The sequence below is a fragment of the Drosophila pseudoobscura genome, chromosome X, assembly GCF_009870125.1.
Source record: "Drosophila pseudoobscura strain MV-25-SWS-2005 chromosome X, UCI_Dpse_MV25, whole genome shotgun sequence".
Taxonomy (NCBI): domain Eukaryota; kingdom Metazoa; phylum Arthropoda; class Insecta; order Diptera; family Drosophilidae; genus Drosophila; species Drosophila pseudoobscura.
Genome location: NC_046683.1, coordinates 37,269,365 through 37,292,660, shown reverse-complemented (window position 1 = coordinate 37,292,660; position 23,296 = coordinate 37,269,365). Strand labels below are relative to the sequence as shown.

At 41.2% G+C, this 23,296-nt stretch overlaps 2 protein-coding genes across 2 annotated transcripts in view; both read right to left on the bottom strand.

Annotated features, from left to right (window-relative positions):
• Positions 1–9,753: 9,753 nt before the first annotated feature.
• LOC6903956 (alanine aminotransferase 2-like) lies at positions 9,754–10,548 on the bottom strand. The gene is made up of 3 exons (XM_033385105.1): positions 10,202–10,548; positions 9,912–10,124; positions 9,754–9,823 (listed from the first exon to the last, which is right to left on the bottom strand). Exons 1-3 carry the CDS (start codon positions 10,546–10,548, stop codon positions 9,754–9,756), a joined length of 630 nt encoding a protein of 209 aa, XP_033240996.1.
• A 2,608-nt stretch (positions 10,549–13,156) lies between these two features.
• LOC6903955 (uncharacterized) overlaps positions 13,157–23,296 on the bottom strand; it is a 64,993-nt gene continuing 54,853 nt past the window's right edge. The window contains exons 2-4 of the mRNA XM_033383064.1: positions 21,550–21,818; positions 19,475–20,735; positions 13,157–17,878 (exon numbers count right to left, since the gene is read on the bottom strand). Coding sequence (XP_033238955.1) covers positions 15,993–17,878; positions 19,475–20,735; positions 21,550–21,818 — 3,416 coding nt within the window. The 3' untranslated portion in view covers positions 13,157–15,992. The remainder of the gene's footprint in view (positions 17,879–19,474; positions 20,736–21,549; positions 21,819–23,296) is intronic.

Sequence of the window (23,296 nt, the reverse complement as noted above, 5' to 3'; positions counted from 1 at the left end):
GAATAGGGAGGAAGGTGAAGAGGTAGTTGATGAGGCAATTGCTGAGGAGTTTAGGGCTTTAGCGATTCCAGAAATAAGTTCCCAGATAAATGTTTTGAATTTGAATTTGAATGACCAGGCAGCGGATCAAGATAGAAGTATTCGATTAATTAAGCTTCCTCCTATTGTTTCCCTTAATATTTTAGCTAATTTGATTAGATCGCTGAATTTGAAGCAAAAAACCTACATATGTATTTCACCCATGTTCTGCATAATGTGAGAAATAAAGAAGTTTTTTATGAGTTTGTTGGTGGCGGCGCAGGCGTCGGCAAGAGTAGAACCAAAGACTATACAATACCAAGATGTTGCATGAGGAACAAATTCTTTTTCAATTTTCGTTTGACGCTTCAAGGTATGGGCGCGCGGGGCTATTACTTCAATTCTCTTTTACGCTACCTTCGCCTCCGAAATGCTACTCGGCTTCGTCAATGCCTCGGTCAGCGTCGAGTCGGTGTGTCTCGAGAGATAGAATACAAAAACAAAATATGAATCGTCTGCGTGCCGAAACCGTAGGGCAGCGTGGTCGCTGATGTCTTTGGCGCGGCACAGTGGGGACTCAGCCGAAATAGTAAAAAAATTGTATGAGTGCTTTAGATAAATTTAATGTACGCATCTAATAGAGAATTTTCCAATCGAATTTTCAAGATAGTTTTAGTTTAGGAGATATAAGCACTCAAAGTTTAACATTTTTTCAGTGTGAAAATATTTTTTGAACTCATATTCACTAACTAATTTAGCAAGCTGAGACGGCCAAAGGTCCCACTGTGCCGCTCCAAAGACATCGGCGATCCGCGACCACCGCTTCGACGGTGCTGAGGCTCGAGAGTCCAGAATTGCCGAACAGACGAAACCGATGGGCAGCGGGGTCGCGGTAGAGTCGAAGTACAGGCGAAAAGGGAATTGAAACCCCGCGCGCTCCCTCGTGCCTTTTGGGTTCTAATGTTAGGACCCGCCATAGAACAGCTTTTTGGTCGCTCATGCAACATCTTGGTATTGTATAGTCTTTGGTAGAACCATATCTACAATTTTTCAGACCATTTCCCAGGAGTTTAATCGTAGACCAGGATCTAACCCAGAAACTGTTAGAGCTCTGCTGTGTGCTCCCACAGGAAAAGCTGCATTTGGTATTGGAGGTGCCACACTTCACTCAATGTTTTCTTTACCTCTCAATCAATCCAACCATGCTTTTAAACAATTGGGTCCAGATTTGTTAAATACCTTGCGTTCAAGATTTATTGATCTTAAAATTCTTATAATTGACGAAATTTCTATGGTCGGTGAAAAAATGTTTTCATATTTGGATATGCGTCTAAAACAAATATTTTCACAGCCCGAGAGTCCTTTCGGTGGCATTTCTGTTGTCGTGTTTGGCGATCTAAGGAAGTTATGTCCAGTAGGAATCCGTTGAATATCCAACGATCGATATTCAAATCCTCATCAGGAGCGCATAATCCATACAGTGCGATAGTTGGCTCTAGTCTCTGGGATGGCTTCAAGTTTTTCGAACTTACAGAGATAATGCGACAGCGAGATGACCAACCTTTTGCAACCGCACTAAATAACAAGGCATCGGCCGTAATGACGTCAGAAGATATTCAATTGCTTAGAGACCGAATAGTTCACGGCAGTGAAGCACCAAGAGATGCGATCCACTTATTGTATAGCATTAGCGAGACAGATAAGTACAATAAGGAGAAGCTTTTTTCGATTATGACTGTAGAATATACTTCAATAGCTTTAGACTCCATCAAAGCCGATCATCTTAACCCAGAAATCAAAGCAAAATATCTGGACTCTGTTAAGAGTTTCTAAATTTCGAATACACATGGCTTGTGCACTTCATTGGTTCTCAAACCACGGCTAAATATATGATGAAAGTCAATGTAGATACATCCGATGGTCTTGTTAACGGAGCCACTGGTGTTTTAATGCAGATAGATCTCAGCTCTTTCAATGCCCCCGAACTTCTTTGGATACATTTTCTCGAGGAAAGCGTAAGAGTTAACGCACGGTCAAAGCGCAGCCATAGTAACGAATCTTCTTGGACCCCAATTCAGAAAACTACAAAATGTTTTCAATACCATCAAAACGAACAAGTTACTATTGACCGAAAACAGTTTCCGATTGTAGCTGCAGAAGCTATAACTCTTCATAAGAGTCAGGGAGCAACATACAGCAAAGTGTAGGGTAGTAGGGCCACCAGTGCGAACGGACTTTATATCGTTGGACCACTCATTCCTTCGAGACCCAAGCGGGACTGTCCTGTCGCGAAAGAGATGGAGAACTTGCGTTCCGCTAAGTTACTTCATACCCACTTCGATTGTTTACTCAATCCGTCCGAATTAAATATTTTCTTCCATAATACGGAAAGCTTGCACTGCCATTTTATCGATGTCTGTTCTGATCAGCTAATGCTCAAATCTTCTATTTTGTGCTTCGTTGAGGCTTCCACATACTCAAATGAAGCTTATAATATTCCTGGCTTTTCCACAGCAGTGCGGTTAGATTGCCAGTCCGTAGCCAGCTGAGCTAGACCGAAAAGAGGCATTCTAATATTCGTTAGGAATGAACTTTTGAATCATTGTAGTATTATTAAAAGTAATAGATATTATGCGGATTTCGGGAACTTAGCATCTCCAGTGTTCGAGTATGCTTTGTTTAAGTACAACTCTGTCGATTTTATTGTTATTTACAGAACCCGTATCCGTTGCGAAAGTTCGAAGCAGAACTAGAGGTCTTATTTCAACGGTATCCGTTTTTAGATAGAAATTCCGTAGTGTTAGGAGATTTTAATTTATGCCTTCGTTGCCTTTTAGGCTGCTGTAAGAAAATTTATAAATTCCTTTCAGAAAGGAATAGTAGGCCATATTTAGATTTGGCGAGGATTTGTTAGATTTTTAAGATTTGTTAGAGAGGCAGAAGATTAGATTTGTTTGGTAATCAGGCAATAGTGTAAATATTTAATATTTTGCATTATTTAGCCGTATTCTTAATTATATTAGTACTTTAATCTTTACTTTTTTTAAAATTTTTTTATTTTTATCTGTTTTATTATTTTGTTAATTAAGTTTGTATGAAATAGGTTTATTTCTATGTAAATAGGTATTCATTCATGTTAGTCTAGATATTTTATAAAGGATTGGAATCCCCTTTTTTATTTTTTGGGGAATATTTAGCTCGTAGGTCTCGTAGGTCCCCAAGATTATATTTTGGCTAGAGTGACCCCATTGAATCGTGATAGCCTCCCCGTGGTGTTCCCTGGGTACCAATTTAAAGTGTTAAGCGTCCGACTGATTTTCTGTCTCTCTCGCACGCACTCTTTGTCGTGTCGTTTAATATTAGCGGCGTCTGCGGCGGGTATAAATGTAGAGTTGCGGTGTCCGCAGCAACTCACAACGTTCCCCCTCGTTCCTTCTATAATGGTTAATTTGTTTCAAGAAAGGACCTCATTATATATTAGTTTCTCTTCATTGTTTTTATAACTTAAAATCCCCTTTCCTGTATCAACAAAAGCTCCGATTTTCTTTAATGGGTTAAATATTAGGAAATCCGCCTCCATTCCATTTATTTCGTAAAACACTTTTTTTGTATTAAAAATAGTTATATTATGGATAGATTTAACTATCGAATACCCATTTACTGTAGCAACTTTCTTATAAATTGATAATTCTTTTTTATTTTTGTAAATTCCCTTTTTTATATAACAGGAAGTTGCTCCCGTATCTATCAAAACTTTTAAATCTTTGTTTAGTTTTTTATTATTTTATCATTATTATTTTTCCGATAAAATCTATTATTATTATTACCCCTGTATTGATTGGTGTTCTGTCGGTTCTGGATTTTTATTGATTCGTCTACATCCATTGGTTCTGAAGCTTGATTTTGTTGTCTTTTGCCTAAGAAATAGGGTTGTCCCCATGACATTTTATTCCCTTGGAAATCGTTTTTTTGGTCGAATGGTGAACTATTTGTCCTTGGTTGCCATTGGTTGAATCTTAAAGTATTATTACTGAATAATACGCCACTGTATTGGTATTGGTACTGAATTGGTAGACAAATTGGGGGATTTAATGGTAATAAAATTTCCAAAATGTTGCCGTTTAGGCCTGTGATAAAAATGCTTAAGGCATTCTGTCTAATTTTGTTATTAGATTCTTTGGTATCTTTACTGCCTTTCCATGAATCATTATGGTCTTATTTTTAAAAAAAGGCATCTTTTTGTTATCCTCATTGTAGACCTCTACTATTGAAAGGTTCCCTTGTCGGAGAACGCTTAGTTCCTATTCTATTATATATATTGATCTCTTGTCACTGTAAACAAAATCAAGTCGTGAAAGTATGGCATCGAAATTTAATACTGTCCCGTGGTTGGTCAGTGCGTCATGTGCTGTTATTTTGTTTCTTAAAATTGTTAAGGCAATATAATATTGCTTACTTCCTTTCTTATATAGTTTCACTGCAGTTTCTGCAGCTTCCCTCTATCCTACGTATTGGTTTAATCCACCATTGAAAATTGGTAGGGATTTTATTACTTTTAATGTGGTGTCATCTTTGATTGTCTCATCTATTGTTTCTGCCTGATAATCTGAAACCTGATCGGATTTAGATTCTATTTGTTGTTTCAAATTTACTATTTGCTCCTGTACTTGTGAATTTGAAGTGCTATAAATTGTTTGACCAGATCTGCAGTGAGATCGGTCCTTGTCTGTGAATAAATCATTTTTAGTTTTCCAAACTCTAAAGTTAGTTGATCCACCTTGTATTTTGTTTATATGTTTGTTTTTATATTTTTGGATACCGCTGGGCTTAAACCTATTTCAACTTATATATTTAGTATTAGGGTCTTGCTTCTTGGTTTGGCTGACAAATCTTCGTACGGGTCTTCCTTGGTAAGATTCTTTGTTGTTTAATAGTCTTTCTAGGGGTCTTCCTTCTTTGTTTTAGCTGGTTTAGCTGTTTTTATTTCTTTGTGTTTTGTTTAAAGCTTTTCTTTTTTATATTTTTTAAGTGTCTTGATTCCTTTTTTTGTATTTATTTTTCCCGCACCCTAAGCTCCGGTTTGTTTTCTTTTTTTTTATTATTTCACTTTTTCTTGTCTAATATCTCACAGTCACTCCGCGTCTTTTTATTGAAGGATTTATTCCATTAATTAATTGTTCTTCGAGTTTCGGCACGACGCAACACTTTTATTATTCAGTGCTTTTTATACAACGTCGCCCCACGTTGGGCGCCAATTAAATAACTGCGGTAGCGGATTGCGTTTTTTAAAAGTTTATATTTAACTTTTAAGATATAAACAGATATAGACTTAAATTGAGGGTTACAAAGGATTCCGGACAAAGTGTTTGCGCGATCTTAGTTTTTAGCTCGACTTTTCGGTTTCGCTTCTGGATCAAGACTGAATTGAACTTTTTGATCTTTGCTTCGTCAATCCCTTTCGGGAATAATTTTTCTATAAACATGCCGAATTATTTCCCCATCCCGAATATTGGACTTCGTCATCCAAAGGTTGAGAACGATAAAATGCTCAAAGTGCAGAATCTGCAGAAAGCCGGGTGTGAGATTGTTTATCAGAAGCCGGGTGTGGGCAAAGATTGTTTTTCTATTGAGGCGATTGTCAAAGATTGGGATTGTGGCGGGAGCCCAAGATTGAGATTGTACATCTTAAAAATCAATTAGGCGGAAGCCAAATATTGAGCTTGTGGTTCATTTCAATGTTGAAAAACTGGACGAAAACAATTATAGCACATGGGAGGTTTTGATGAGAAGTGATCTCATTCAAAATGATTTGTGGCCAATCGTCAGTGGAAAACTTATGAAAGTTTTGTTGTTGCGATTAAGTCGGGAGATAATTTGCCGAGCTTGAGTATGCTTACAATAAAAATTTCTGAAGAATAGGCAGGAAGATATCATTAGCAAGGAAATTACAAGTAGCACTGAACTACACGTTAGTTATGACAACAACAGTTTTAAGAAAAGCTTTAAGGGCAAAAAGTGTTTTAAGTGCGGAAAGGAAGGGCATTTTAAATCAGAATGCCATGTTAAAAGTAAGCAGGAAGGAGCAGACAACAAGGGCGCAAACAGTAAAAGCGGGGAAAGATTGGGTACAATGCTTTGCGTAACCGAATATGCCAAAGTGGAACCAGAAAAATATGTACCAATCCTAAGTTTAGCTAAGCCGAATGACCAGATGTTAAATGCATGGTGCATAGACATTGGCGCAACGGCGCATCTACAGTGGCGAGCACATGTGGATATATTTTTATCACTTTTCACTTTAAGCGCCTGTAAAAGCTTTAAAAATGAATCAATCCTTGTGAAAAGACCTAGCTGATATATCTGATATCAAGACAAGGATCGCAGCAGAGTTTGATGTGGTTGACATCGGGCCTATGCAATACTTTTTAGGTATTGAGGTGAAACGTGAAGGCAGTACGGGTGCGATTTCAATCAGCCAACGGAAGTATATTAGAGAGTTACTCGAACAGTCCAGTACAGTATGAAAGATTGTCGACAGACGTCCACGCCGCTGGAAGCTGGTTACCAGGTGACATGCAACAAAGAGGACTGCCGCAAGGTCGACATCACATCGTTCCAAAAGCTAATTGGAGAGTTATCTTATCTTGCTGTTATGACTCGTCCAGACATTGCGCATTCGGTGAACAAATTAGCACAACGCAACAAGGATCCTCATTCCGAGCATGAAGCGGCAGCCAAGCACATCGTTCGATATTTGGCAAAAACTATCGACTGGGAGATATGCTACACAAAGCAAGGAAAGGCAATTGAGTGTTTTGTTGATGCAGATTGGGCAAGTGATATGACGAACCGAAAGTCATTCACTGGCTATGTATGCATGTTGGCAGGAGGAGCGATTTCTTGGGAGTCAAGAAAGCAATCGACGGTTGCCCTCAGTTCCACGGAGGCAGAGTACATAGCCTTATCATCTGCAGCAAAAGAGGCGATATACTTTCGCAGCCTACTGATTGACTTGAAGCTGATGTCCAAGGAGTCAGCTATTCAGATGTACGGCGACAACATTGGAGCACAGCATCTTGCTAGAAACCCCATGTTTCATGCACGTTCAAAGCACATCGACGTCAAGATACATCACATTCGAGAGGTTCTCAAGAGAGGTGAAGTCAACATTGCGTATCTGCCAACCGATGAGATGATAGCAGATGTCCTCACAAAGAACTTAGCCAAGGTTAAGCACCATAAATTTGTATTCGCATTTGGTTTAAAAGATCGTTTATTAGTGCTTGACATGTTATTGAATATTAGTTAAGTATATTTAAAGTTTGTAAACATGCGTTGTGTTGAGGAGGAGTGTTCAAAGTGACCGCCACGATAATTAGATATTGATCTGTAACAACACTGCGCATGTGCCCTGCTGCATATCGATGTTCTCATATCGATGTTCTTCTTTCGGCGTCTGTCTCTCTTGCGTATGTTACTCGGAAGCACATATAATTCTGTATACTGATATTCTGCTGTCTTACAAATAAAATAACTTTAACACTCTCTTTTTCATATGCAAATATCCACGAGCAACAAAGTTAAACTTTGCCGATTCATTGTAAAGGCTCTAGACATGGTAGCACCATTTATGATAATATATTTTTCAAATTCAGTTTATTTCATGAAAATATCTTATTTCGTTCAGAAGGTAATAATTTAGCAAGCTGAAGTTGCCACTGTGCGTCCCTACACATTTGGCAAATAATTTCAATTCAATTTACGAGCAACATGAACAAGCCCAGCGAGACCAGCGGCAGACTCAGCCAATTCGAAAGAGTACTGGGCATACAGATGTCCTTTTTACCAAAGTTTTGTATAGAGTTTGCGGAAGCATCCCCGCTAAATACTGTTGAGACGGGGCAAAGCCCTAAAAAGCATGCTACGATCGCAGACCACACATGCTCGCAGCCTGCTAATGCGGTTGCAAGGTATCAGCGCCTCAGGAGCAGCGGCTCAGACTAAAGCAGACACGTAAGTACTTATGCATGTGTTTAGCTGGAACCAGACTGATAATAGAGACATTTCAAAACGACAGCAGCACCAACTGTAGCCACAGGCAGAGTGAGTTTTATAGAGAGCGCGAGCAGCAGCCAGCAACGTCTTAACGAATTTTCGCGGCCTGCACGCGCCGACCAATGAGGTGGTTGCTTGCGACGCGAATCGCTGCAGCTCGCTGGCGGCAAACACTTGGCAAAGTTGCAGCGCACTTGTCATTGCAGTCAGAGTCAGCGTGTGTCGTACCAAATGTTGCCTGCAGTGTCGCTCTCACCGAACCCGTGCATACAGGTTTCTACATACTTACATATACACCATATGTACATAGATTTGTGATACATGTATGTCTCTGCCTCTGTCCGTCCTAGTCTTCGACTTTGTCTGTGCTGCTGTCGCTGTTTCTGCCTGTCTTGTATATTTCGCATATTTTGCTGGATATTTTGCGGAATCATGTAACCGGCCCCTCTGCTGCCCCCTGTCGTACACGCATCCGTGGTACCATGCAAGTATTTTCAAAATTTAAGCACTTGCGTGCGACATGTTCGCGTGAGTTTCCCGCACTCTACCTTTCTAGAGTACAACCGGGCAAGGGGGGCCTCTAACTCCCTGGAGGGCCTCACTCAAAATCTTAATTATAATAATTATACAAGCAATAATTAAAGCACTTAGGTACTATAGCCAAATCCGTCGGGGGTCTTTCTGAGATAGCGAGAAAAGAGAAAGAAAAAGAGGGAACTGAAAAATATTTAATTGAAATTTTAATAGAACCGTAAGCTGGGCACGTAGTCAGCAAAACGGTGAAGCGGAGAAACGGCTAAGAAAGGAGCTGCCGTCGCATTTTGTTTGTTTTCCTTTTGAATTTTTTTCTCTCCCTCTCCCATTTCCTTCAAGGCCGGTGAGCATCTGAATTTTTGACAAATTAATTACGTTGTTTGTTTGTTGGACTCTTTCTCTCCCACGGTCACTCCCTCTTTCCCGCATCGCTTGAATCTCCCATCTCGACTATCGTGCATTTAAATGTGCTTTTGATAGAGTTCTTTTACTCGAAATTGCGGTCAAAAAATACCTCATTGTCCCTCCCTCACCGCAAATGGTCCACACAGATGGCTCTGTCACACACATACTCCCTTATACACCCGCAAATTTTTCTATACTTTTTATTGCTTGAATGCTTTAGTCGCTTTAGTAGTAGTCTTCGTGGGATGTGAGGGCTAAGTAAATCTTTACTGATTCATTTGGGTGATTATACAACCTATGATTATAGCGACTACTGTGGTGGTTTATTTTATCCCCACTTTAGGGTTGTAGGGATCTCTCTAACACAGTGGTCCCAACCAAAGATGGAGCACCACCTGCAATTGCCGTTAAGGTCTTCGCTTGTAAAATTCTTATTTTGCTGAGATGCGTTTTCGCGGCACATTCCCAGGTTTGAACGGCGTGTGACCTATGGCCTTTATTATTGCCTTTGGTTCATGGGAGAAACTTTTAGTTTAGTTTTTAGTTTAAAATCCAATGAAACCTTTTAAGCTTATTTTGACCATTAACGACAGTGGCTTCGATGTGTAGTCCCCAAGTCAGGTGTCATTCGAAGTGGACTTTGAGGGCATTCGAAGTGGACTAATACAGCTCTTAACATAGGCACGCGGCAGGCGGAGCAAGGGTCTAATGAAGGGCTGCAAGCAGTGTGTCCATCTCCATCTATTTGTACTTCTTCATAAAATTGAACTCTATCATCAGTTTCAGCCTGTCCGCCTGCGGCAGGATCATGCTGCGGAAGTGATAGATGGCGGGTTTTGGGATTTTGCCCGAATCCGCTACAGCTACCGCTCCTCTCGAGGACCTCGAATGCGTAGAACGCATTGGGAGCCATGCCCCTGGCCTTGGCTACCGGGATCGTTTTGGGTGGGATCTCGATCTGGGGAAACACGTGCATTGGCCTCTGGACGGGGTTCACCTTGTAGCCCTCGAAACTGCTGAGCGTCTTGTGGACAAGCTCTGCGCGCTCCTTGACGGCCGCTAGGGTGGCGCTCTTCTCTTTTTGAAATAGATCGTAGGAGGGCTCGCCGGTCCTGGGTGGATTAACCAGAGCACTGACGGCCACCTGACCGGCGGTGGTGATGCAGAGGGCAGCCGTTCACCCATTCACCCGCCACGAATGCCGCACTCGCCGAGGAAACCCTTTGATGTGGAAGGGAAGCTGACCAGATATTGGCTGCAGTAGGGCTCACCCATCTCGTAGGCGACCTTCTTAAACGAGTAGAACTTGGAGTTCTTGTCGTAAACGTTGTCCTGGTACACCTCATCGGACAGCAGAATCAGCCCGTTATCATTGTTATCGCAGGTTAGCACTTGACCGGTGGGATTGCCCGGATTGATGACGACCAGAGCGCATGTATTGCACGACCTCTTGGCCTCATCGAAGGAGCGCTTCAGCTCCTCGCGGCTTAGACTCCAGCCGGAATCCTCCTCAAAATAGTAGTCCAGCTTGCCCATGCCCTACTCGGCTTGGTGGCAGAGCACGGTGGACGCTGGGAAATGATCACCATCACGACAAGTGGCTTGGCATGACAGTCACCGATAATGGCCCGAATCACATGGTCGTACGCTTTGGATTGAATGCTTTCCGCTTTTGTGTAAAAAGCGAATGTCACGGTTGATTATCTTTATCTTTATATTATATTTGTGGTGAAAATGGATAAGTGTAACCGTCCAGAAGGAATCGTTTCCGACCCTATAAAGTATATATATTCCTGATCAGCATCAATAGCCGAGTCGATTGAGCCCTGTCTGTCTAACCGTCTGTCCGTCCGTCCGACATTTTATATCTTATGTACTTATGTGATATTACAATGTTACAAGTATATTTTAAAACTTCGGCACCCACAAAGGACGAAAATCTGTGGCATCCACAATATTGAAGATACGAGAAAAGTAAAAACACACAATCATAAAGAATGACTAAATCTACCAGACTGCAGAGTCTGGATCAGATCAGATCTTTTGAACATCGGATCGACATGTTCAGACACGTTTTCTCCCGCTCTCCCGCACGCACACATTGTCGCTCAATGCAGCCATACGGATTACGAGGGTTGCTATTTATATTTCGGGAATGGGCAATACTAAAGCCAATACGTAAAATCTGGCAACGCCATAATAAACTTTGTCATTTTTTAGCATATATGTACGTACAACGTTTTTATGTACAATTGGTTTTTGTTGTGTTCACGATCAGTTAAAAAAATCAATTTAGCAAAAAAATGGAAATTTCGCGAGAGGGTTTTCGTTGGATTATTTTTCACAACTTTCGACGTGGATTATCCCAACACGAATGTGTTGATGAACTTAGTTCTTTATATGCCGAGAAAGCACCATCAAAAACGACAGTTTATCGCTGGTTTGCAGAGTTTAATAGTGGTCGTAGTTCAGTCGCTGACGAATTTCGTGAAGGTCGCCCAAAATCGGTTGATCTGCCACAAAACATCGATGGTGTGCGTGAACTGATAGTGCAAGATCGACATGTGACATATCGTGAGATAGAGGCATCCTTGCACATTAGTTCCACTTCAATACATTTCATTTTACATGAACACTTAGTTGTAAAAAGGGTTTGCTCTCGTTGGATACCCCATAACTTATCAATCGCTCAAAAAAAGGGCTCGCGTCGATTGGAGTAAGAAAATGCTTAAAAAGTTCGACCGAGGTGCTTCAAAAGATGTTCATAAAATGGTGACAGGTGATGAATCATGGATATATGCGTATGAGGAAACTAAACAGCAATCGACCGTGTGGGTGTTTCAAGATGAGCAAAATCCAACAAAAGTTGTTCGAGCACGAAGCACTTCGAAGCAAATGGTCGCCTGTTTCTTCGGGAGAATGGGTCATGTGGCCACTGTTCCGCTAGAGAAACGTAGGACTGTCAATTCTGAGTGGTACACGACCATTTGTTTGCCGGAGGTCTTCGGAGAAATTCGCAAAACCATCATGACAATGCGAGCTCGCACACATCTCGACAAACAGGTGAATTTTTAAGCAGTCAAAACGTCGAATTGATGACTCATCCTCCCTACAGTCCTGACTTGGCACCCAATGACTTCTTTTTATTCCCTAACATCAAAAAAAAACTGCGTGGTCAACGTTTTACGAGCGCCGAAGAAGCAGTTGAAGAGTTTAAAAACCATGCTTTGGAGGTGTCTCAAGAGGAGTGGAAAAACTGCTATGACCAATGGTTCAAGCGAATGCAAAACAATTGAAAAACAATAGAACCATTTTCATTTAAAAATTGTTGTTCTTATTTCCAATTCCCGAAATATAAATAGCAGCCCTCGTATGGACCCGATAAATGTAGAGTTGCGCAGCAGCAGCAGCAACTCATTGTATTGTATATACGATCTGTCGGGCAATTGCAGTATAGCAGTAAGACGAACAATAGTCTAAGACCTCGATGCTGCCCTAGAAGATCTAATTCCTCTGAGCAATCGTTCCGAGCTCCTTTAGCGCGTCTTCACATCCTGCCGTGCGCCAGGAGCTTTAAAGTGCATGCAACCCAAATGAAGTCCGTCTGCGATTCACTCGGAAACAGGGAGTAGTTAATGGCATCAAGACACTGAGGGGTACGCTTGATGATTATTTGATGAAGTCGGTGTATTTTATGCTCAGCTCGACAATGGACACTCCTTAAAGTGCGTCACAAGTGACCCTGCTCGGCACAACTTATGGTACTACCGCACTTGCTCAGTGCTACAACGTGGTTGAACGCCGAGCCCTTGTGCGACTGGAAACATGTCCCGCTCCGTGCTTGTGGTGGCTATCGATACATTGAGAAGTTTTGGGAAATCTTCCAGCACCAGTAGAGCTGGATCTTTTGAGTCGATGTACCGAAAATTCTAACGAATGGGAGTATTACTCTTGGAGTACCTGGTATAAAAATGACTGGTCAATTATAGCTTTTGCCATATTTAAATGCGCGTTTGATTGTCTGTGACGTTCCTGCTTCAAAATTCAACTCCTGAATGATTTATGTACTCAAAGGTCGGCGACTGCCACTCGTTAAAGGTCTGTTTACTTCAGGAAAAGGAAAAACTTCACCCATATTTATGCGTAAATAATATATGTTTGCTTTATTAAATTTCATTCCATTAAAATGCTACCACTTAATGTGTATGTGTGTGTGTGTGTGTGTATGTGTATGTTGTGGGTGAAGGGGTAAGGAGGCCCTAGAGGTTTTTTTGATTCTATGCTTTTTTCTCTGATACTTGAACCTTTTAAGGTATTTTTGTTCTCTTTCCTCTAAATCACTTTTCAACTAATTTTTACTACAATAAAATATGAAAATATGAAAGAACAGAGCATTTATTAAAAACGGCAACAGTTCCAAAATTAAGGCGTTTTCTCAATTTTTAGTAAGCCTCAAACATATCGAGATTATAGTCTGGCTTGACTACGCATTATTCAAACACGCTTTTCGCCTAAAAGTAATCACTTTTATTCGCTGCCTGTATTGGAATAGATTACAGGAGCTATTTTGATATCCTTTTATAAAATTCTATCATAGACGAGACGATGTTTTTCGGGCTTAACTGCCTTAAAACGGGAAACTAGCTTATTTAACGAGTATGCATATTTTCAATAAGGCCTTCCTCCTTTCCCCAAGCTATGTAAGAACAGCAAAATAACATAAAATTATTCATAAAGAATATTTATGTATATGCCGTGAAGTTTTGCAGGTGATCTTAATTATGCTTGCTTTTCCCTTTCGGCCATTACACTGCTCGCGCATCGCTCTTGATATGTTAATTAACTACACAGCCCCACCTCTGAGCTCTGACCTCGCCCTGACCTTCCCGTCTAATCATCTTCTCCTGGCCTATCCCAATCGTGGCATTCTTCTCGCTACTCTTGTATGTATTTGCCTATGAAATTTCTATTTCTGGTCGCAACCTTTGCTTCTGTCTCTGTGTGTGCGTAAGCTCGTAACTCGGATAAGTCTTTAGGATGTGTTCACACTACTTATGGATTTTCACTTTTTTCCCACGCGAAATAACGTACTATATTTTCTTTTCTTATATTTTAGTTTTATTTTATTTCGGGTTATTGTTCTGTTTGAATATTTATTGTTTGTTTTCTTAACGGTGTGATGGTAAGATGTTTGCTTCAGACCGATAAATACATAATTTTTCGTCGAGAATAATTTCTTCGACTAAAACTCCGATTGAAGCGAATACTCTGAAGCGAGTATTGCTCAAAATACAATATACAATGGTTTTACCGCTTCAATACCGATTCAACGATTCATAATCGATTTTGGTGCTAAAATTGTTGGGAGACGGTAGACAAATACCAGATACACCAATGTCAATGCGTTTCGCAACAATTTCAGTTTAAATGGTTTCAGAAAATGGAAGGAAGTATAAAATTAGCAAATCAATATCGCTATTTAAGTTGGTTAAGGTTATTTCTTGTTTGGTTTGTCGTCGAAGAATGTTATGCAATGCTTCGAGCGATGATGATGGAATCGGATCTTACTTATGTTAACCATTTTTAGCACGAACACGTTATAAAAAACGATTACTGATGATTATTTGAACCTAGTTAGAGTTTAAAGTTACGCGTCGTTGATGGCAACGGTGGCTGGCAGTACCATGCAGGAACTATTTAACAACGAGCCTGCTAAATCGTTCTTGATATTGCTCGCCTCCCAGAATTTCTTAAATCTTGAAAAATCTTTATTTATTTTCAAAGCGATTTATTAATCCGAAGCAAAATCTTGATGTATAATTAATAACTGCCTATTCCTTTTAGTGATATGTTTTCAGTGTTGTTTCGTTCGCCTTGCTATTGACTTCTAAAATTTATCTTTTCTCTGGATAATAAAATACATATGTACTCGTATCTTTAAAATTCTGTATAACACCATTTTTAATGCAAATTTAGTTTTTTGTTCAATTTTGAAACCTATTTGTATGGTTTGCGTGCAGTAGGGAGAAGGGAGCGTTCGCCATATGTTTGCGTAAGTGTTGTGCGTGGAAAGGCGAGTTTTCGACCAAATTATTCAAGATTCTTGTTCATTTCATTGAAAAAAATTAAATTTTGGATATCACTTTTTGATTTCTAACAGCTCTTAGAGTGTGTGTGTGTGTGTGTGTGTGTGTGTGTGTGTGTATGTGCATGTGTCTACAGAATTTGGTGATATTTCCTATTTTTACAAAAAAAATTCTTTGCTCACATATAGTTACATATTTTTGTAGAATTTTTACTTTCATTTTTTACCTTCCTATAACATTTATGGTTTCTTGTTTTTATATATCTACCACCACAAAAAGTTCTCTGACAATTATTTCTAAATCCTTTGATTCTCTGGTTCTCCTCTTTCAGACACATGTACAAGAATATGGAGTATTCGTGATTTTGTGAGTATAAAACACAAAAAACCATCCGAAAGCGGCGACTACAATATTATAGTTCTATATTTATGTTACGACCCATGGCTGAAAATAAGGCTGGATATGAGGACTTGACCCACGAAAAAGCTGTGGAATCGTACTCGAAAAATATTTAATGATGCCTTTTTGCTCAATCGGCTTAAATCGGTTCATTCAATCTGAAATACATCTGCCTAAATCGGTCTTGGCTGGATCTTGAAAATGCTGCTTTAAAAATTAATATTTTTAAAATCTATATGTGATTGAAAACCTTTACAGTAAGCACGAAACACTGAAATAGTTTTTATTATGGGTATGCACCCGGACTTAGGTGGTTGCAAGTAGTTTAAATATTACAAATTTCAATCGTGCTTGAAACAGTAGAAAATTGAAGCTAGTGTTTCCTAATCGACCCAATACCCATCTCATTTCCAGCCCTCATCAGCCCTTCATTATTTATTCTTGCTCTCCCTCCGCACCTGAACCACTCCGACGCTCTCACTTTGAGGTCGGGGCTTAAGGCATTGGAAAATGATTCTGCTCAAAGTCTTTGTGTCGCTCTGCTAGCGTCCTCTTGCTGACCATCGTCTCAAGTCTCCGATCAGTAATGGCTACAAAGGGAAGCCGAGACTGCTTGTGACTGTTGGCGCCGCTTGTGCCGACACCACTGGATAGCACCGAGTTGCCGCCGATTCCATCGACGACGCGGTGATATGCAAAGGAGTTGAGCGGCGATGCTGCAGCTTCCGCTACACCTTCACCAGTGCCCTTGGCTCCATCGCCTATTTTATTGGAGGTGTCGTGGTGTGGCAGACTGCTGCTCTGTCCACGACCCGCCACATTGGCCACGAACTGTGTGCTTCGGCTGCGGCTTCTCGGAGCTCCCAGGAAACTGCTTGCTATGGCTGGATACGAGGGCAATTTAAACAGGGCGGGCTTGGGAGTAGTCACAGCTGATTGCGGAGTGAAGGAAGGCCGAGGGCGAGGTGCTTTGTTGGCCATTTCCTTCTGCCAGAAGTCAACGGATGCGGTTAGACGCGTCTTCTGCCGATTTCCATCGATGTGCACATACCCGTCGTCGTCAGGCAGTTGATTGCTGGGAAGCTCTGCTAACGTGGCTGATGTTTCTTCTGTGACTGATGTAGGCGCTGTAATCGTGGTTGTTTCTTGGGATTCTGTGGCAATGAAGCCGTTGCGCTGCTCGGCAAACAAGTCCTCGAAATGGTGCTGCTGATGGTAGCGTCGCCGCTTCTGCTTCAAATATTCATCGTCCAGACGCACCGGTGTTGTGACAGGTGTTCCAGCCTTCGACACGGATCCGCTCCAAACGGAGTTACCGGAGGGGTTCGATGGTGGTGGTAGGGTGCCCTCGAGCAGGTTGAGCAACTGTTTGTTGCGCCGATTGTACTTCTTGATATACGGCGGCAGGTTGGCCTCCTCGCCTTGCTCTTCCTGGGCCTCTTCCAGCTCGGCTGCAGTCTCGTAGTCATCCTCGTAGTCGCCATACAGCTGTGGATGCTGCTGAGACTTGCGTTGCTCATCGTACAGCTGGAACTGGACCCGTGCCAGATGCGGCCACTTGGCGTAGTAGCGTTCGAGGTGCTCAAGTTCGGTGATCTGGTGTCCTAGCTGCTGGGTGGGTGGTGGCAGTGGTGGAGTAGGCAAGGAACTGCTCGGAGAACCTTCCACCGAACCTGCCCATGACGCTGCTGGTGCCTTGCGCTGGTAGGGACTGCTCAGCCTCTGACGCAGTTGACCCGGTTTCTGGTAGGAGTGCTGGTGGTGGTTTTGCCTGTTTTGGTTGTTTTGGTTGTTGTGGTTGTTGTGATGGTGGTGCTGGTACTGGTGCTGATGATGATGGTGTTGATGATGTCCTTTAACACTTTGGTAATGCTGGTGCTTTTGCTGATACGGATGCTGCTCGCCCTGGCCACCTTTGATGCCATTGCGGAGAACGGGACTTATACGACGGTACCAGTTGTCATTGTCGTGGGCTATTAGGCGCTCCATCTCTGTGGTCTGCTGTTGCTCCTGGTCTTGCTCCATGCCGAGTCGGGGGTGGTCGTAGTAGTGTACGCGTCCCTCATAGAAGGGTTTATCAGTGGACAGAGATGAGCGGGGCCGCATACCTAAGGCGAATATGGGAGCTGAGAGGGATCGCTCCCGCTCTCGCACTTGTTCGTGGAGCAGCTTCTGGACATGACGGGGTGCGAGACTCGGGGGTGGTGGTTGTTTTACTGTTCCTGGTTCTGGCTGGTGATGCCGTTTTAGGTAATCCTTGTATCGCTTTTTGTGGCTCTTGTGGCCAGTCTTCTGATGGCTGCGCCGCAAAGCCTTGAATCGCTCAAAAGCAGAGGAAGGTGTCGAAGAGGTTGGCGTTATGGTTGTGGTCGGAACCGTCTCTGTGAATGGAGAAAAACAAGAAAACTATTAGTCCCGGCATGCTGCAGATTTCTTTATATTAAGGAATGGTACAATGTCTTGTTGTACTCTCCGAAGCACATACATAGGGGTCAAAATTCAGACCAGAAGTTTCAAACATTCCCAAAATAGATACTGCCTACATAAATAGATACATACATATGTACAAATGTACAAAAATTTACAAATGTTTTATAATATCTTGGTATGTTTTTCAAGAAAAATCTTATTCAACGAAGTAAACCATTAAATTAGCTAAAGAAACACCAAAAACCTTTTTTTCAAAAGCATATTCAAGTCAGTGAAAAAGTATTCACCTTTATAATAGTTGTCCGAAAAACTTCAATATATGTTTTAGCAGGACTTTGAGGTAAACATTTCATAAGGAATCATCTCTCATGTAGGATATATGTTTGTAATAGTAAAGGAAATCAGCCTATAAAAATACCAAAATATTTCGTGTCGTTCAATATTAGAGGCGTCTGCCGGAGGAGAGCCATACTGACTTCGTATCGGGTATAACTATAGAGTTGCGGTTCCCCCTCGGTTTTAAATAATTCCTTTTACATTACATATTTGTGAACAAAATTTTAGTTTTTGGAAGCCGAATCGTAGTCTTCTGATTCTTCGGGGTGATCCGATAGTAGATTTTGGGCTTCCTTGTCAAAGAAAATGGCCGTGCTGTTTTTACTTATTGACCTTTTGTATAAGTATTACTGGATCTGAAGAATCTAAAAAACTAGTTCATCAGAACCTCCATCGAACTTAGTCGCGAATTTTTTCGAGTATGTTGAATCCGAAAATTGCGTAAATTGTTGTTGTTTACTCCCAAGGCTTCTTCCAACATCATTCTAGTCGGAAGTGGTGTACTTTCTATTATATCATTATATCGGCTCCATGATTGCATATTTTGTGTACAGAGCAGAGCATGTAAAACCATCGATATTCTTGTTTAAGAATACGGTTTCCAATGCGTATTCGCGAAAGCTGTCGGGTTTTATTGAATACAACCGAGACAATACAACGCAAAGTGATCCCAAGTCTTTTTAACCGTTCACACGGTTCAACATATTTTTATGAATTTTTTTTTTTTTTTTGAAAGCGACGTATAAAACATATTACATAAATTTAATAAATCATCAGCTCACATACTAACTGAGTTCCCGGTATAAAATAAAGCCGCGGCCGTAGCCGCGACTTCTTTCCTATTTAGGAAAAAAAGCAAAAGGAAACTGCAAAAAAATGTTGCGGAAACTTTTTGCCCAAACTAATTAGGAAAGTACCGAACCCAAAACTCCTCCTTTGCAGCCCGTCTCAAGCATTCTCAGTCCTTTTAAAGAGACTTCCCGGCCAACAGTCTTATCCCCCTCTCTATGGGGATGCATTGCTGATTTTCTTTATACTTGTATTTAAATTTAAGTAAAAACAGGTAACATCAGGTACTACATGAAATTTACATTTATCTTTTTTTTTATATGCCTAACATATTTGAAACCTTATTTTGGTAGATGTCTGTCACAATTTAAAAGTTTCAACTGGTTTGCTTTTTTGTTGTTTGTCCAAATTTTTCGACTTACCCTGAAACGGCTGCAATGCAGATTCCATATAAGTTTCCGATTGGCTTCTTTTCAACTCCAGACTTCCAAGACTGTCCTGCTGTGGTTCCAGAGGGGGGGGCTGCTCCGAGGTCTGATCGTCAGCGAAACTTGATTCGGGATGCTGTTGCTTTCCATTTTCTGGCAGACCAAAGGAGCTACTTAAATAACTGGCCCGTAATGGGACCTGAGTCGGGTCCATCATCAATCCCTTTTCTGCTGGTTGCTTCTGATGCTTACCACCGTTGTCGAAGTAGTGCAGCTCCCCAACAGGGGAACCAAGGATGTCGTCGTCATCAGCACTCGTCTTAACATTTTCCCTTGCATTGTCAAGCTCCTCGAACTTTTCAAAATATTTAGCCATGATATCTGGCCTATACATGCGGAAAAATCCACGCTTTTCTTTGCGACCAATCATTGCTATGGTCGGTGACATTGTGGCTTCACAGTCCTTACCAGTCTCCCTGCCGGCTGTGGGTGTTATTTTTGTGGAAGTTGTTGGTACTGGTGGGGGTTTTTGGGATGATTCGTCAATGTCAATTGAAAACTGGATGCCTTCGTCCTCCAGTATTTTATCATTATCAAAATTGTTTTCAATGTCGCCGATTGCTTCCTCATCCTCTCTCACTATCTTGACTATCTCTTTCCCTTTTTTGTTGTCTCGATTATGTTTTTCCTGCTCTTTATCCAGCTCCGGTTCCAATGTTAATTGGCCCGGTGGTTTATTAAATTTTCGTTCATTTAATATTTCTATAGAATCAAACAGCTGTTCCTCTCGGCCTCTCCTCTCCCCCATCTCACCACCTTGCCACTTGGCCCTGTCTGGACCGTGAGCCTGCTCCTGGCGGTCCTGCGGCTTGGGGTCCTGTTCTTCGTGTTGCTTCTTCGGCTGTTGATTTTCCTGTTCATGCATTTTCTTAAATCTTGTATACCTTAAACTTTTCCTGTCAAAGTTAGCGTTGTCCTGGCTCGACTCAGTCACTGCCTCCTTGGCGAAAACAAATTTTACTGCACTTTCTGTCCCGGCCACGGCTTCCTTTGCTGCCCCTTCATTTTCATCGGGTAATCTTTTCGGCGGCTGGCTCTCCTTATTGTTCACCAATTTGTAGATGTAGTTACCTTTATTTTGCTTCTGTTCCGCAAACTTCTTCTTGCTGTTACCATTCTGGTACTTTATGAACATTTCTTTTGCGTCTAGGTAAGCAGTACAGTTTTTCGTAGTGGGCCATTGCGATTCAAGTATCTGCAAATATATGACAATTACATATTACATAGATAAAAATGCTGGAAACAAACGCAAAAAGATGGAAGCGAGCACACGTGCAGTTAACAATACAATTACGTATAGTTTTATTTCCTTTGACCATATCTACATATCTCTATGTCTTGCTGCCACTCCCTCAAGTGTCTGCAAACCGTGATGTTTAGCCTAATGATTAGGAGGGTCGTGCGCTATAATTATCATCTCCGGTGCTCCATTCATTTGTTTAATCTCTTTTGTATTTTGTCTTCCCCTTTTCCTTTTGTCTGATGAACAGCATACGAGTAGTTTGAATTAAAAAGGCGAAGCGAAACTTTAAGCTATTCATTTTCTTAATGCGCTACTTTTTATGTATTGTGGCCTTCATTCGTATTAATTCTGTGAAGCATAACAGACTGAAGAATGTAGACTTACTGTTCGTCATATTTATATCTAATGTATCAACTTTGGGTCTCTGAAGTGAGCTTCCTTACTGCCTGTGTCTAAATATTGGGCTCAAAAATGGTTTGAAGTGAATGGCGCTGGTATCGACTCATTTTTTCTCAAGTGAATTTTAATGCAGATATTCAGCATTGTGGCCGTAGCCCTCTTCCTCTTCGCCGCCTAGTTAGAATAGTAATTTGACTTGGCCGACATTTTGCGACATTTCAATGGACTGGTACACTGGTACAACAGAACTGACCTCATTCGCAACGGACTTGGCTCGGGCCTCAGGCACTCTATGTGTATGTACTTACAAGTAGGTATGTACTATATTTATATTTACACACGGGTATGTATGGGTGTGTATACTTACTATATCGGCTGCCTCGGATGCATCATTCTCCTCGTCCTCGTTCTGGTCCTCATACCATAGGGGTGAACCATCCACATCGCTCCACACAGCCTCGATCGCATCTTCAGCATCTCTGGCTTCATCATCGTCGCCAGCGGTTGCATCAGTGGCGGCTGGGGAAGCTAGGGCGGCTGGGGCATAATGCAGCTGGGAGTCGGTAACTTCAATGTCGCCATCGTGCTGGTCAAATATGTCCTCCGGTATGGAGGCCTCTTCTTGAAAATTGAAATCTGCAAAAGCAAGAAAAATAAGCAAGAATTGAGTACGGTATAGAAAAAAGCAAAAGAAAGAGACAGAAAGTACCCCATTGGAATTGTTCAGGTGGTTTGCAGGAAAACGGGCCTCCGTACACACGAATGCCCCACAATAAAATAACATAGAAAAGGTCAGAGCAGTGGGCATGGACTAGTGGTGGCCCTGCTCAAGTACATTTCGAACAAAAAATATGTGTGAGCGTGTGTGTTCTTTTTCCTTTAAATAAAGGTAAGCTGGTTGAATTGACTTCCACTTTGGGTCTCTTTCAATGCGAATATATCTATTCGTATGTGATAGCACATATGCATACATACACCTATTCATATATAGATACTATACATATGTACATATGTATCTGGAAGGTATGTGAGTATGCATGCAGATACCATGCATGACCTCAGGAAAATAGGTTTCACTCATAGTTGAATAGAGAAGATTTTCTTTCCGGCCCCTGCCATTGCCCCTGGCCCTGCCCACCACTTCACCGCATACACGCACAGGTATCTTTTATGCTCTGTCATTGACTGAATTGCCATTTGGGCAGCTTGAGAAACGGCGCGATGCAAAAGAGGTGGCCGCACGTGGGAGTGCTGTTGACATACACGCAAGCCGGCGATGTGGTAAGCCGCCGTACAACATGTTTTAGGTCTGGAAATACCAATCAGTATACCTCCCATACTATATACCCATAAGTACATCCTTATTTTTTACAGATACGTAGTTTTATCCGGTAAATTAATACATTTTCATTAAGACTGGCAAAATTTTTTGCGCAGACTTCTTATTAAATTATTTTGTCTAAAATTAGGCGAACAATTAGGAGCGACATTACACCACCCTTTTAGACAGGCTAAAATTGCCTCTCCAATTTCAAAATGTAGCATTTTCTGGCCATATAATTCTGATAACTTTTTCTTGTACGGTCGTTACTGTTATATGTATATAGTTTAATAATAAACGAAATATGTATTCTCAGAAAAAAACTGAAACTATGTAAGATATGAAAATGTCCGTCTATTATATGCCGTCGGCCAGTTGTCAGTTAAAAATGGTTATCACTAGACGAAATGAACCCTTCAAAAAGTTTAAAAGGTACAGGACTGAAATTCATTTTAATATGTACAAATCGTTAATATCAAATGTAAGAAAGCTAATCAACCCTGCGAAGACCGCCCTCTACTCGTACACGTCAAAGTTTAACAACGCTGTATACCTCAAGGAAAAATGGCAAATAATTAAAAATATTGGAATAGAGAAATTAACAATAAACTACTCTAAATTTGACATGAACGTTAATGAAGTAATTACAAATTTTGTGAAATTAGTTGTACCAGGCTTTCCCCCAGCACTGAACTTGAAATCGTAGCTTTAGTTTCTGTTGTGTTAGACCTTGTGACGTCCTATAAATCCCTTCTTAAGATTAAATCGAATCCAATTGGCCTTGAATTCCTAA

Excerpts from the sequence above, each read along its gene's own strand:
- LOC6903956 (XM_033385105.1), bottom strand. The coding sequence starts at position 10,548 with ATGGGCAAGCTGGACTACTATTTTGAGGAGGATTCCGGCTGGAGTCTA. Across the intron at positions 10,125-10,201 it reads GAGTGCGGCATTCGTGGCGG|GACCGGCGAGCCCTCCTACG; the intron begins GTGAATGGGTGA and ends TAATCCACCCAG. Across the intron at positions 9,824-9,911 it reads AGGGGCATGGCTCCCAATGC|CATGATCCTGCCGCAGGCGG; the intron begins GTTCTACGCATT and ends TCACTTCCGCAG.